The sequence below is a fragment of the Colobus angolensis genome, unplaced genomic scaffold, assembly GCF_000951035.1.
Source record: "Colobus angolensis palliatus isolate OR3802 unplaced genomic scaffold, Cang.pa_1.0 Scaffold44, whole genome shotgun sequence".
Taxonomy (NCBI): domain Eukaryota; kingdom Metazoa; phylum Chordata; class Mammalia; order Primates; family Cercopithecidae; genus Colobus; species Colobus angolensis.
The window spans coordinates 4,736,863-4,751,589 of NW_012117821.1; the positions used below are offsets into that span (position 1 = coordinate 4,736,863).

A 14,727-nucleotide genomic window follows, 5' to 3' on the forward strand; every position below is an offset into this window, starting at 1 on the left:
GGAAAGAGACCCACAGGCAGATCTCCCTGGGCCTCGCCTGGCTGTAGCAGAACTTACATCCGTCCGTGGTCCGCACCTCCATGTGCACCAGATCTGCCTCCTTATCCAATCCGGCCACCGACCTGGCAAAGGAAGAGAGAGACAGAAGCTCAGTGACAACGCCGATAGCAGACAGAGAAGTGGGAGGCACTCAGGGTCAAATGCTACTCAGAAATCCGCTTTCTCAAAGATGACCATCCTGCAGTCTGGGAACCAGCAGAATGCAGGATGCAGTGGCCACTGGCAGTCCTCACAGTGTGGCTGCTCCTAGGAACTGTCACCTATAAGGGTCACAAGACATGAGTACTGAATGGTCAGTGAGTCAGTGATTCAAAAAAAAAATAGAGAAGAATACAGAGTGCATAGTCATGTTGGCCTACACCTTGCTCATGGCTTTCTCCACGTTGCACCTTCCCAGAAGTTCTCTCTTCCCCAGTGTCTTCCATCTATCTCCTCTGTCCTAACCTTCTTCACTCCTTCCACCACTTCCTCCTCCTCTGCCCTCCCTCTTTACCTGCCTGTTCTACCCAATGGGGAAGACGGTATTGCCTCAGTTTGGGCTGTTTGCTTCAAGATACTCCTTCCTTCCTGAGTTTAATCCTAGGTATCCTTCTTTATTCCTGCCTTGAAAATAACAAAAGTTTGGCAATATACATTCAAAATCTGGTCTGACAAGGACAAAATTCTCCTGGTGACCAAAGTGGAAAACCTTAAAGGTCTCTGGCCAATACCTAGGAGATGGAGGCCTAAGAATCCCTATAAATAATCCTCATAGACCTCCGACCTTTCACACATAAAGCCCAGTCAGCTGTTTCCTAAATTAGAGACCCAGGCCAGAGTAAGGCCCAGAAAGCCCACTGAAAAGAGCCAACACACATATTAAAAACTCATTTACTAAAGATCACACAATCCACTCTCTCTGGCAGGCTCTTACTTACAGTCTAATGGCTCAGATTTTGTACACTATTCTAAGATTTGTATTCTGGTTTTCCAGTCTTCAACAGGGAAGCAGCAGCAAGTTAGAAATGGAAAGTAGAATTGAAAATGGGAGAACCAAGAACGGATACTTCGATAGCAAGAGAAACGGAAAACTTGTGAAAAACAGACTTAAGAACTCAAAACCCAATCTTCCATGCCACAAATCCCTACACTTCTCAATAGCCCTGGGGGCATTACTGTAATACAGCACAATTTAGTGCTGACATCTATGTTGAGGGGCTGAAGGCACAGAAGAAAAGAAACAGGGGCTGATGGCATCCAGGGTACCCTGTTTAAGAAATTAAGGCTGCAGGTGGTATGTTTTAGAAAAACTAAAATGATTTGTATTGGTTAAAATAAAATTATTAGTTCAGCTGCAAGTGTTATGTTTTAGAAAAACTAAAATGATTTTTATTGGTTAAAATAAAATTATTACTTCTTGAAAGGTCAAAATTTAGTTATCTGAAAGTTCATTTATGTAAAATACTTCTTTCCTCAAAGAGGCTGAATAAATGAGGCTTCACTCTAATGGGTTATTTTTCCCAGTGATCACTGACATTCTATCATTTCCTTTTTCTTTACCTCATTTGATCCTAACAGCAAACCCCTAAGGTAAGGAGAGCAGGCATCATTAGTCATATTTGACTGAAGGAGAAATTGAGGCACAGAAAAAAATGGATGTCTGCCTAAGGCCACACAGGGACTAGGCCAAAATTAGAGAGACTTCCTGACTTCCAGCAGGAAGAGCTCCAACGTCCTTATCCACTCATCTCCCTGCCCCTCTCCTTCCCTGGCGAACTCTCATTCCTCTTTCCAAGCTCACTGGGCCTTGCCCCTCCAGCAGTCCTTCCTTCCCTAGTATCACTGCAGAGCCCTTTCCCTGCTCCCAAAGCATCCTTATTCCAGTGGTTCTCAGACTTTACAGCTAATGACAGCCCTGGGGGTAACTTTGAAATATGCAGATGCCTGGGTCCTCTTCACCAGACCAATGAAATAAAAACTTTTACAGATGGGAACAAGGCATCAGTACTTTTAAAGGTCGCAGGTGATTTCCATGTGCAGCCATGTTTGAGGACCACTGCTTTGCATGGCACAATCAAACCATGTATGCAATTGCTAATTCATTTCTGTGTCTTCTCTATTTGGTTATAAACTTTAAAGTAGGATCCTGTCTTATTTATTTTTGAACCATTGGGACCTATGTGTGTAGTACATATTAGGTGATACTTAAGTGTTTACTGAATTAATAAACAACCGATCTACCTGTGACAATGACAAAATTTCAATGTAAAACACTTGAGGCCAGACACACAGAGGACTGAGGGCACCACAATGGACTATACGAATACTTTCTTTGGTCTGAAGCCACCCTGCTTTTTTCTTTTTTTTTCCAGAAGAGAAATGTCTCATTTTATTAACCCAATGTATCCCAAATGTATTTGACCACAGTAATTTTTTTTTAAATTTTTACTTTAAGTTCTGAGATATATGTGCAGAACGTGCAGGTTGGTTACATAGGTATACCTGACATCAAACTACACTACAAGGCTACAGTAACCAAACAGCATGCTACTGGTACCAAAACAGATATATAGACCAATGGAACAGAAGAGAGGCCTCAGAAATAACACCACACATCTACAACTATCTGATCTTCAACAAACCTGACAAAAACAAGCAATGGGGAAAGGATTCCCTATTTAATAAATGGTGCTGGGAAAACAGGCTAGCCATATACAGGAAACAGAAACTGAACCCCTTCCTTACACCTTATACAAAAATTAACCCAAGATGAATTAAAGACTACAACATAAAACCTAAAACCATAAAAAAACCTAGAAGAAAATCTAGGCAATACCATTCAGGACATAGGCATGGACAAAGACTTCATGACTAAAACACCAAAAGCAATTGCAACAAAAGCCCAAATTGACAAATGGGATCTAATTAACCTAAAGAGCTTCTATGCAGCAAAAGATACTATCATCAGAGTGAACAGGCATCCTACAAAACGGGAGAAAAATTCTGCAATCTATCCATCTGACAAAGGTCTAATATCTAGGATCCACAAGGAACTCCCTGTTTCTTTATAGTATGCTGGTACTCTCAGGATTAGAAGTTTCTCAGTTGTTATTCTTCCATTCTCTCCCCATGGTCACTGACAGAGTAGCATTCAGAGAACTGGCACCATACTGAAGAAGCCTGATTGTGGTCAATAAATACTATGTTCTATTAACAAAGAAAGAAAAGTCTGCCTGTTGGGAGCTTAAAACAAGGCAACCAAACCAATAAAACAAGCAAATAAACTCTTCACTCAACAGGAAGGCTCACTTCCTTCCATCTAGTTAAAATCTCACACATCTTTCCAGGTTGAAAGCAAGAATCAAATTCTCCTGGAAACCTTCCCTGGTCATGCCAGCTCACACTGATCTCTCTCCTTCACAATTCTAGAGAACCCAGAATGTGGATCACACATCCTCCAGCACTTGCGTTATTAAGCTGTTCTCTCGAGTTGGTCTTGGCTCCCTAGAATGGACACCTGTAGTTTGGGTCTGCTCAGTATGCTTTCCTGTTATCCTTTATGGAGCTGTCTGCCTGACTGCAGCTATGTGCTTTTGGCCAGGCTGGTCAATCACAGCAGCCCATCCCTCTGAAGCCCTGGGATGTCACGTGATCCAGTAGGGTCATGAGACATCTTGGCTATGGTGATCAGGTGATCACAACTTAAAAGACACCCTCAAGACTTCTCTTACTGAAGCTGTTAGGAAAGAATAGTCTCTCAAATCTGGTCACCAGGAAAAATACTCCTTGTCTGATAGGAATATCAGGTCTATAAAAATGATGTACATATACAGAGAGAAAAAAATGACAATATGACAGAGAAACAGACAGAGAGGAGGTAATATGAAGACAATAGCCAAAAGACAAAGAGAAACAGAAACACACAGAGATAGAGAAACAAACAGAGACAGAGACAGTTCATGCACGTGTGCAGCTTCACATACATTCACCACCCTCCCCCCCCGCCCCCCACACACACATACGTCTAGAGAATCCAGAGAGTCAGAGGTTCACACATTTTACGCCATTCTCCTGCCTCAGCCTCCCGAGTAGCTGGGACTACAGGCGCCCGCCACCACACCCAGCTAGTTTTTTGTATTTTTTAGTAGAGACGGGGTTTCACCGTGTTAGCCAGGATGGTCTCGATCTCCTGACCTCGTGATCCGCCCGTCTCGGCCTCCCAAAGTGCTGGGATTACAGGCTTGAGCCACCGCGCCCGGCCGATTTTTATAAATACATGCAGCTCATCAGACAGTAAACTTCCTAAGGCCAGAGACCCTAATTATCTTTCTTCAGTATTTCTCCTGAGCTCCAGCACTACTGAGGATTAGGCTCCCCTTTGGACGAAATGATAGGGGTAAGAGATTTGTACTTCAAAACTGCTCTGTCCCTAGGTCCACAGGGGAGGAATTTAAGCTGTTCAGCTGGCCAGAGGTATAGTAAAATAACTTGGATGCTGAGGGTAAGAAGAACATTCTTCATCACAATCTGAGCTGTGGCCTGAGGCCCTCCTCCAGCCCACAGAGGGAAGCCGCTGCCCACCTTCTGCCATGCCGATGGCATTAGCCTAGGGCTTTTCAACGTTGGCACTGTTGACATTTTGAGCTGGATAATTCTTTGTTGTGGAAGATGTCCTACTCATTGCAGAATATTGAGCAGCATCCCTGGCCTCTACCAGATGCAGTAACCCTCCCGCAGTGGTGGCAACCAAAAATGTCTCTAGGCACTGCTAAATATCGCCTGGTGGGGATGGTTGGCAGAATCACACCCAGTTAAGAAGCACTGCCTTAGCTGGACACGCTTAATTGCTTGCACTCTGAGCCTCCCCTGGTAACAAGGCAGCAAAAATAGGCATTCAGGAACTGCACTTCCTCACCTAGCACAAACTGCTGAGAAGCCCATGAACTTATTGTTATTTCCAGCCACATCAATTCACCAGGAAACTATCTGACATTCATTGGGTGTAAGCAATCAGGTCTCTCGTCTTAAAGTCCCAAGTCTCCACTTCTAGAAACTCAATGCAAGGAAAGTACACACAAATACACCAAGCAAAGAAATACATGATGCAAACATTCAGAGTTTTCTTCTTTAAGGAAAAGTGGAAGTCATAAGGGATAAACTTGTAGAAAAGTTTGGGAAAGTGTATATAATGATGATGATAAATGCTAATGGGTATTGAGACCATTCCTGTGTCAGGCACTCTGTTTGGTGTTTATAAGCATTATCTTCATTAATTCTCAAAATGAACTTTTAAGGAAAGTATCATTTATCTAATTTTTCCCTGCAGTAAAATGAGAATATCACATAATAACAATTCATTGATATTGAGAGTACACTATGTATTAGTCATATTTAAAATGTAAATGTTGATTTCGCTTAATCCTCGTATCAACTCTATGAGTTAGGAATGATTTTTTCTCTACTTAAAAAGGCACAAATAGTCATTAAAAGCTTAAACAACTTGCCCAAAGACATGTAGCCACAAAGCAACAAAACTCAGACTCAAACCAGGCAGGTGGCTTTGAGCCATAAGCTTAACTTCTCCTGTAAGCTGCCTCTCCTAGCTGGTGAGAAGAATGGGATTTGTGCCCATCCATCTCTCCTAGAGTAAGGATCATAAACATCATGCCTCATTGCCTCCCTTTCCCCAACATGTAAGTCCCTTTAAAGCAGCATTTTAGGAAATACAAATCTATTCTGTATGCATTTTCACTATTGTAGAAAATTTTGGTTCTAGACTACATGAATTTGGAGTCACTCACATTGAAGGTAATTGGTAAGAAGGAAAAGTTGAGAATAGAAAAAGGAGGTTGGGCCAACGGTAGAGGAGTAGTGAGTGAAGATTTTTGCAAAGAAACCTTAAGAAGGATTAAACATGTTGAAGAAAAGAAAACTTGGGGCTTGGGCTTGACTTTTTTGAGGTCTGTGATGATAGAATGAGGTGAGGCATGTGTAACAGGGGCCGTGACATTGCCACGGGTATTAAGGAGGGGAGGAGAGGCATGCCTGCTCAGATATGCCAAGCAGGTTAATAATTGCCCCTGGCACCTCTTCCCTCTCGAGCATCCAAGTTCCTTCACATTTCTAGGACCAAATTTAGGCCAGGATAGACCAGAAGGCCAGGAGCAGTATTCAGTGCAGAACTAGCCACAGGACACATAAAGCTCATTGTGCTTAATATCTGCAAAAGAGTAAAGATGAATTTTCAAGCGTCCTATTAAAACTGTCTGAAAGAAAAAGACTCCTAGAAAGTTTCTAGAAAGCATCAGATAGTAAAGATACATTGTTTCAGTATATAAGTATATATTATTATTGCTAATGTAAACAAGTAATCAATAATTCCTTTATTTGAGTATGCTGTATTCCTACTTTTAATTAAATGACTATAAAACAAAATTTTATAGGACATAATAAAGATGTAAAGATCAGGTATGAATTTATGAAAACCCTATGAACACTCAAAAAGTACTTAATCATGGGACGGGCGTGGTGGCTCATGCCTGTAATCCCAGCACTTTGGGAGGCTGAGGCGGGCAGATCACAATGTCAGGAGTTTGAGACTAGCCTGACCAACATGGTGAAACCCCATCGCTACTAAAAATATAAAAATTAGCTGGGTGTAGTAGTGTGTACCTGCAATCCCAGCTACTTGGGAGGCTGAGGCAGGAGAATCACTTGAACCCCGGAGGCGGAGGCTGCAGTGAGTCAAGATTGCACCACTGCACTCCAGCCTGGGTGACAGAGTGAGACTCTGTCTCAAAAAAAAAAAAAAAAAAAAAAAAAAAAAAAAATTCTCAATCATGAATTCTACCACAGGGATTTTCTGAAGACTAACATTCATGACTGGGGAAAAACTAATGTTTTCCAGTAGCTTTTTCCAGTCTTCTTCAAGAAGGTAACTACGATCAAGCCCTCTGTGTAAACTCTTCATCACATACATGCAAATGATTTTTGGTTTCCACATCTATAAAATGGAAGTTCATAATACCTACTTCATAGAGTTAGAAGAATTAAAATGAGCTAAGTAGTAATCCCTGAGAACAGTGTCTGACACATAGGATGCAGTCTTTACATTTTGGCGATGACAATATTATTTTCTATTCACAGGACAGGATAAAATAATATACTTTCCTGCCTGTCTTCTTCCCCCAACTCCGCCACTGATACTTCTACATTTGTTGAGTAACTAATGACGGTAGTGTTGTTCAAGGCACTAGATATAAAAAGTCCTTGCTACTAAGAAGTTCAGTTTAGGCACCTTCTCCCTCTCTAGATTAAGCGTACATCACAAATCCTTGGAACCAACTCTTGACAAGGCTCCTATAACAATCTGGTCTCCTCCCCAGTGAAGAAATCTTTGTACTGGGCTGCAAGTACCTTTATTCCCCCTTATTAGACACAATGCTTGACCTCACAGGATTTTACTGGATAGTGTATCAATTGATCCTACCACAGCACTTGCCACATGGTAGATCATCAGTAAATACTTGTTGAGTGAATGGTTATAACACTTTCATTCTGTTAGAAAAACTTCATAAGCATGTGTTTGCATCTCAAAGACTAACTGTCTTATGACCAAAACAGATCTCACTTTCCTCCCTGTGTCCCAGGTCATGTTTCTCTTTAGATTGTTCGCCTTCGAGGGTATTGTCATTAATTGGATAACAATTAATGAGCTCAATAACAGCACAAGAATCATCTGAAAATTTCTATATTTGGGAATCCTTCTGAGTTCTGACCAAAGACCAAGAAAGGACACAGGGAACAAAAGGAAGTAGGAAGCCACAGCCAAAATTCCAGGGAAGAAATGGAATCAGCTCCTCGAACCACACACTCACAGGTGTTACTAATAGAAGTGCCAGAAAAGGTCAAGTGGCTTCAAACTTATTTTTAGCAACTTAACCCTTTGTGCAAACAGTCTCCAAATCGTATCATAAAAAATAGGTCAGACAGGAACTTCTTGGGAACCATAACCGCTCACCCAGCCACAACAGTCCTCAAGAGAGCTGGATGCTACAACCTTAGAAACATCACAATCCCATCCAACCCCATTCATGCCAAAGACCAGAAACCAACCCTTTGTAAAGACACAGCTAGAGTTTGTGTCAGTGGCCATAGAATCCAATTTGGAACATTAGTACTGGCCTCTTCATAATACACTTAGCTCTTGGTCTTGGAAGGGAGTGGCAGGACCAAGATCCTGTGTATTTTTCTCTCTTTGTGAGTATTATTTCCATGGCAAAAACTTCCCCAGGAATTAAAAACACTGAATATTGGGGTATGCATGAGGGAAATATTGAGGGTAAAATACTCATAAGGTCAAAGTATGAATACTTTATAAACTGATCAGCTAGACATTTAAATTTAAAAACGATAATTTTATTAATATTATTTTAACTGACAAATCATAGTTGTATACATTCATGGGGTACAATGTGAAGTTTGGTATACTGTATGTATCGGATGTAGAATTATTAAGTCAAGTTAATTAACATACCCATTATCTCATTTATTTATCATTTTTTGTGGTAAAAAAATGTGAAATCTACTTTATAATTTTGAAATATACAATACACCATTTATTGAATAGGGAGTCCTCTTCCCATTGCTTGTTTTTGTCAGCTTTGTTGAAGATCAGATAGTCGTAGGTGTGTGGCCTCATTTCCACGCTCTCTATTCTGTATCATTGGTCTATGTCTGTTTTTGTACCAGTACCATTCTGTTTTGGTGGTGGGATAACTGGCTAGCCCAATGCAGAAGATTGAAACTGGACCCCTTCCTTATGCAATATACAAAAATCAACTCAAGATGGATCAATGACTTAAATGTAAAACCCAAAACTACAAAAAAAAAAAAAAAAATCCTGGAAGACAACCTAGGAAATACGATTCTGGACATAGGAACTGGAAGATTTCATGATGAAGATGCCAAAAGCAATTGCAACAAAAGCAAAAAATGACAAATGGAATCTAATTAAACTAAAGAGTTTCTGCACAGCAAAAAATTCTATCAATAGAATAAACAGACAACCTACAGAATGGGAGAAAATATTTGCAAACTATGCATCTGACAAAAGTCCAGCATCTACAAGGAACTTAAATTTACAAGAAAAAAAAACATTAAAAAGTAGGCAAAAGACATGAACAGATACTTTTCAAAAGAAGACATATATGTGGCCAAAAAGCATATGAAAAACAGCTCAACATCATTGACCATGAGAGAAATGCAAATCAGAACCACTATGAGATACCATCTCAGCCAGAATGACGATTATTAAAAAGTCAAAAACTGGCAGATACTGGTGAGGTTGAGGTGAAAAGGGAATACATATACACTGTTGGTATAAGTGTAAATTAGTTCAACCGTTGTGGAAAGTAGTGTGGTCATTCTTCAAAGAGCTAGAAACAGAACTACCTTTTGACCTAGTAACCCCATTTTGGGGCATATACCCAGAGGAATATAAATTGTTCTATCATAAAGACACACGCACGTGAATGTTCACTGCAGCACTATTCACAACAGTAAAGACATGGAATCAACCTAAATGCCCATCAATGGAAGACTGGATAAAGAAAATATGGTACATATACACCATGGTGCACCATGCTGCCATAAAAAAGAACAAGGTCATGTCCTTTGCAAGAATATGAATGGAGCTAGAAGCCCTTCTTCTTAGCAAACTAATGCAAGAACAGAAAAACAAATGCCACATGTTCTCACTTATAAGTGGGAACTAAATGATACAAAGAGGGAAACAACAAACACTGGGGCCTACCAGAGGGTAGACAGTGGGAGGAAGGAGAGGAGGAGAAAAAATAAGTATAGAGTACTAGGCTTAGTACCTGAGTGACAAAATAATCCGTACATAAATCCCCCATGACATGAGTTTACCTATAAAATAACCCTGCACGTGTTCCCTTGAACCAAACATAAAAGTTAAAAAAAAATAAAGGCACATTTAGACCAATTAAAAAAGAAATATACAATACATTACTATTGACTATCATCACCCTGCCATATCTCAAGATATTTCCCCAATTCACATCACAAACTTTCTCCCCCTTTATGTCTTTGTTCAAGCTGCCTTTCCACCTGAAATACTCATTCTAGTCCACTCTACATATTCCCTGCTTATGGCCCAGCTCAATATTTAGCTTCTAGACCCTGGCTGAATATTAGAATCACTTGAGGAACTTGCCAAAAATATTAAATACCAATGCATAGGCTCTACTTCTTCCAGAAATTCTGGAGTAATTGGTCTGAAGCAATAGTCCTCTCATTGTGATTCTGATTGCAGCAGCTAGCATCAGAATCTTCTGGCGGGTTTCTTGGAACACTGATGCTGGGCTCCACCCTCAGTTTCTGATTCTGGAGGTCTGGGTGGGGCCCAAGAATTTGTATTCTTAAGAAATACACAGATGACATGATGATGGTGGTCAGGACTCACACTTTGAGAATCACTAACCAGGAGTCAAGTCCAGGAATCAATAGCTTTTAGATGCTCTTGGGTGATAAGAATGTGAAGTCAGAGCTGAGAATCATTTATTAGAGTCCAAGATACAATCTCAGACTGTAACAGGTGCTCCTTTCCACAGATCACCGACGCAGCCCAGAACATAAATTCCAGAGCCAGACTCTGGGTTAGAGCCTTGGCTCCATCATTCACTCACTGGGGGATTCTAGGCAATTTGCTTAACTTTTCTATGTCTCAAATTGTTTTCACTGGCACAATGGGGAGGTAATAATGGCATCCCTGTCATTGTTTTCATGAGAGCTAATTGATTAAATGTATGTAAAACATTTGGAACAAAGAGAGGCACATGTTAACACTTTGCAGTATGTAACACTTAGTGTGATAGTGCTCAAAATATCTTAAATGCAACTAATATTTATTGAACACCTTTAACATACCAAGAATTTTACTATTAATTTAGATATATTATCTCAATCTTTAAACAAACTTTGAGACAGTAATATAATCTTTTTTTCTTTTTTTCAGATGAGGAAATGGGGATTTTAAAATGTCCAGTTGTGTAACTATTGACACAGAGCAAGAAAGAGATGGAGCCTGGATTCAAGCATAGTCTATCTCACTCCACCTTCAGTTATTTGTACACCTGACTTGTATCTCCTTCTTGATTTCATTCTTCTTAAAGACAGGCTCTAGATCTGACTAAACTGGATTTTCTTCCAGTGCCTAGCACCATGCCTCCCTGTGCATTTCTTAAATATCTGTAAAGCAGATGAATAAATACATGAATAGGAATAATAACCCCAGCAATATGTTTAGGATAAATGTTGAAGAGTCCCATAATATGGTGAAACAGATTTCATTCATTTAATTAATCTCTAGGCAATTAAGTGAATAAAGTCTTCATTCTATATTATTATGCTGCTATTTTCACCATTTATCCTCAAAGCAGTATTGGAGCTGTCAAACACAGTCATCTGTGATTTGCTTGACAAATGTGATCGTCCTGTGAAAACGCTGGGGCAGCAAGAACTCAGGGATATCATCCAGCTCAAATGAACACGGCTTCCTCTTGTGGGCACTTTGGAAGCTTTCCTCCCAAATTATAAATATTCCCCCTGCCTCTGTCAACTGCTCTCTAGCCCCAGATTCACAGATTTTTAGGTGCAGACACCGACACCTATGTCTGTACTATGAGGTCCTGCCTCTTGTCAACAGCTGAGTAGATCAGTCTACCCACACACCAAGCTGCATCAAAGAAATTATTTTCCCAGACTTTGGGATTGGTTTATGAGACCATAACATGAGACTTGGAGCAATTAGTCTTGGATATCTTAAGCTGGTCTTCCAGATAGAAGAGAGAAGCAGAGACAAGAGACAAAAACAGAACACTCTATGGTGTGTGTGTGTGTGTGTGTTTAATTAAGTCAGTTTCGTGCAACCAGAGAGTCATTAACGATACATCCCCTAGGAAGTTGCTCAGAATATGCATGACCTTAATGACACCTGCATAGCTATTTCCCCTTCATCCTTCTGGTTTCCCCAGCAAATTAAAAGGTTCGCTGACTAGATTAGTGTTCTTCAAACCATAGGGTTGGGACTTATTAGTGGGTCATGAAATACACTTAGTGAATCACAACACAAATAATGTTTCATAAAATAGAAGAGACTAGAATAGAAAATACTAGAGTGCATCTCATGTGGTAGACTAAGTACTTTTCACGTAACTTTTGCTTAAGTTATAAAAACACATAAGTTTATACTGGGTCACAAATATGACACAATTCCTACTAGGAAAGAAGGAAGGGAGGAAAACTATATGGTCTAATTTAATCTGATATCTTTATACATTCTAGATGGCTGGAACCAAATCCAGCAGCCACATGAAATAGTTTCAGGGCAAAGCATATGCATGTCAAGAGGCCAATTCCTCCGAGTAGAGAAGTTCAACTCAACCAAAGAATCCCAGTGAACTGTAGCCATCACCATGTCATATGCTGGCAGTAGTCATTTTAAACGAAGATTTGGTCCCTGGGATTTTATTATTGTGTCAAAGTAGTGAAAATCCACGAAAATTTACCGAGAGACAGCTGAACAACTGCTCTACTAGGAATAAGACAAACAGTCCCTTGGCAAATACTTACTGAATACCTACTGTGTGTGAGCACTCTGGGAACTGTTACACAGCCTACCACATGGCCCATTTGTTTACAGCACATGTGTGAGTTACAGGCTAGCATAGCTCCAATGAACAGTTCCACAAAGGATTGGGGCTTTAAAAGTGAGGATAAAAGAGAGGAACATCTACATGAGGCACAAATCATCCTGCTGGCCCACCAGTTGGCCCGTGTCTCCTAAAGCAAGTACTTCCCGAGGGCTGCCTGTGCACCCAGCATGGAGTCCAGTGATGATTTGAAGGTCAGGAGGCCAGGGTGGATGGAGGGGCTGATAAAGTGGGGAGTATGCAATTTGAGAGAGAAACAGTTTTATAAAGGCATAGAGACAACTTAAAGGAAAACAATTAGGAACGAACAAAGCTCTCACCACCCTGCAATTCTCAAGCTCAAGCTTAGGATAACATAGCACTTGTGGAGATTTCACTTACACACTGGGCATCATTCCAACTCATGTGCATTTTTAGACAAAATTTATCTCTTCTATAGTCCAGTGGTTCAGAGAGGAGCTTTAGTGCCATAGGTCCTAGATTCTCATCTCAACTCTACACTTGTTAATTGTGTTACCTTGGGCAAGTTATAGTTAACCTCTCTGAACCTTTAAATTGATATAACAATCAAAAATCTTCCCGATTTGGTCTTGGAAATGATGAAATGAAATGACGTATGCACACATTAATGAACATGTATACCAGGTTCCAAGCGCTTTATGGAACATACAGAGACACACAGGCACACGTGCACACAGACTCATTTCCACACCTCCTGATTATGTAGAAAGTGACTAATAAAAACTTTTGTTGGAATGGAATAGAAAGAGCACTGGACTGGGATAAAGACCTTAATTCTGACCACAGTCGCACTGACCAGCTGTGTAGTTTTGACTAAGTTACTGATCTCTTTGGGTACAGTCTCTTCCTCTGCAAACTGAAGAGGCTATCAGGGCTGGGAGCTTTAAGGAGACTAGGGATCCCTTCCCTCTGTGGTCTCTGGTGTTCAGTGACTCCACAGCTCAGGAGGAAGGGGGCATTATGATTTTCCCCTCTGCACTGACAGCTGTTACACTTTTGATTGTGAGAAAGCCTCCTGTTCTGCTCCACCCCTTCTCCCCCCTTCTTTATAGGGAAACTAATGAAGCGAGCGTATTAAAAGGAAAAGGAACTTCCTGCTGGTGAGGTCCCCAAGGTGTCACTCCCCATCAGTAAAGACCACACCCATTAGGAGAGGGCTTCTGTGAACGTCCCTGTGCTGACAGAACCCACCTGCACCTGCCCCTAAGCAGGGACCAGAGAATGGAACAGGGAGGGCATGGGCAGATGAAGGAGCTACTGGGATCAATGCACAGGAGCCCCCAGCACTTGGTATTTCACAGAGCATGATCACATTGTCTAATGTTCATAGCCTTCATCTTAGGAGGTAGACATCATTGCTCCCAATCCATAGATGAGCACACTCAGAAAGCTAAGTCACTTAAGATCCCTAGCCAGGTGAAGGCAGAGCTGGGACTCACCCTGGGCTCTGCTGACTGAGTCAGTGCTCTCCTTTCAGTAATACGGGCTTTCCATGCCACCTCTCAGATGAGCCACCATGCCACATGTAATTAGATGCAAGATTATGTCGTACTGACTGGAAGTGCTGGAGGAATTCAGGGAGTTAATTATAAAAAGGCAAAGGGCATTAAGGAGATAGTTTGGGAGTATGGGAGGATGTGAGGATGTTTTGTGGAAGTTCTAGAGAAAAAAGAAAAAGGAACCAGGTATATTTATAGGCTAATAATGTGCAGAAGGGGGGAAAATGTGCTGCCTCGGGCAATTTTAATCAAGTTAATGGATGTTGCCAATTACTGTGGTAACATTTTTAATTGTATCTCAGCTCTGAAGAGAATAAAATCAGAATTTCCTAGTCTTCGCCTTGGAACTACTAGGGGCATGCATTTTGTAGACCTGACCAGAGTCTATACTGACAGCCCACTTCCTGGGAAAGCCTTACTTACAGCTATCCCAG

At 40.9% G+C, this 14,727-nt stretch overlaps 1 protein-coding gene across 1 annotated transcript in view; it reads right to left on the minus strand.

Annotated features, from left to right (window-relative positions):
* SORCS3 (sortilin-related VPS10 domain containing receptor 3) overlaps positions 1 to 14,727 on the minus strand; it is a 617,501-nt gene that overhangs the window by 182,514 nt on the left and 420,260 nt on the right. Inside the window, exon 6 of the mRNA XM_011957327.1 lies at positions 58 to 122. Coding sequence (XP_011812717.1) covers positions 58 to 122 — 65 coding nt within the window. The remainder of the gene's footprint in view (positions 1 to 57; positions 123 to 14,727) is intronic.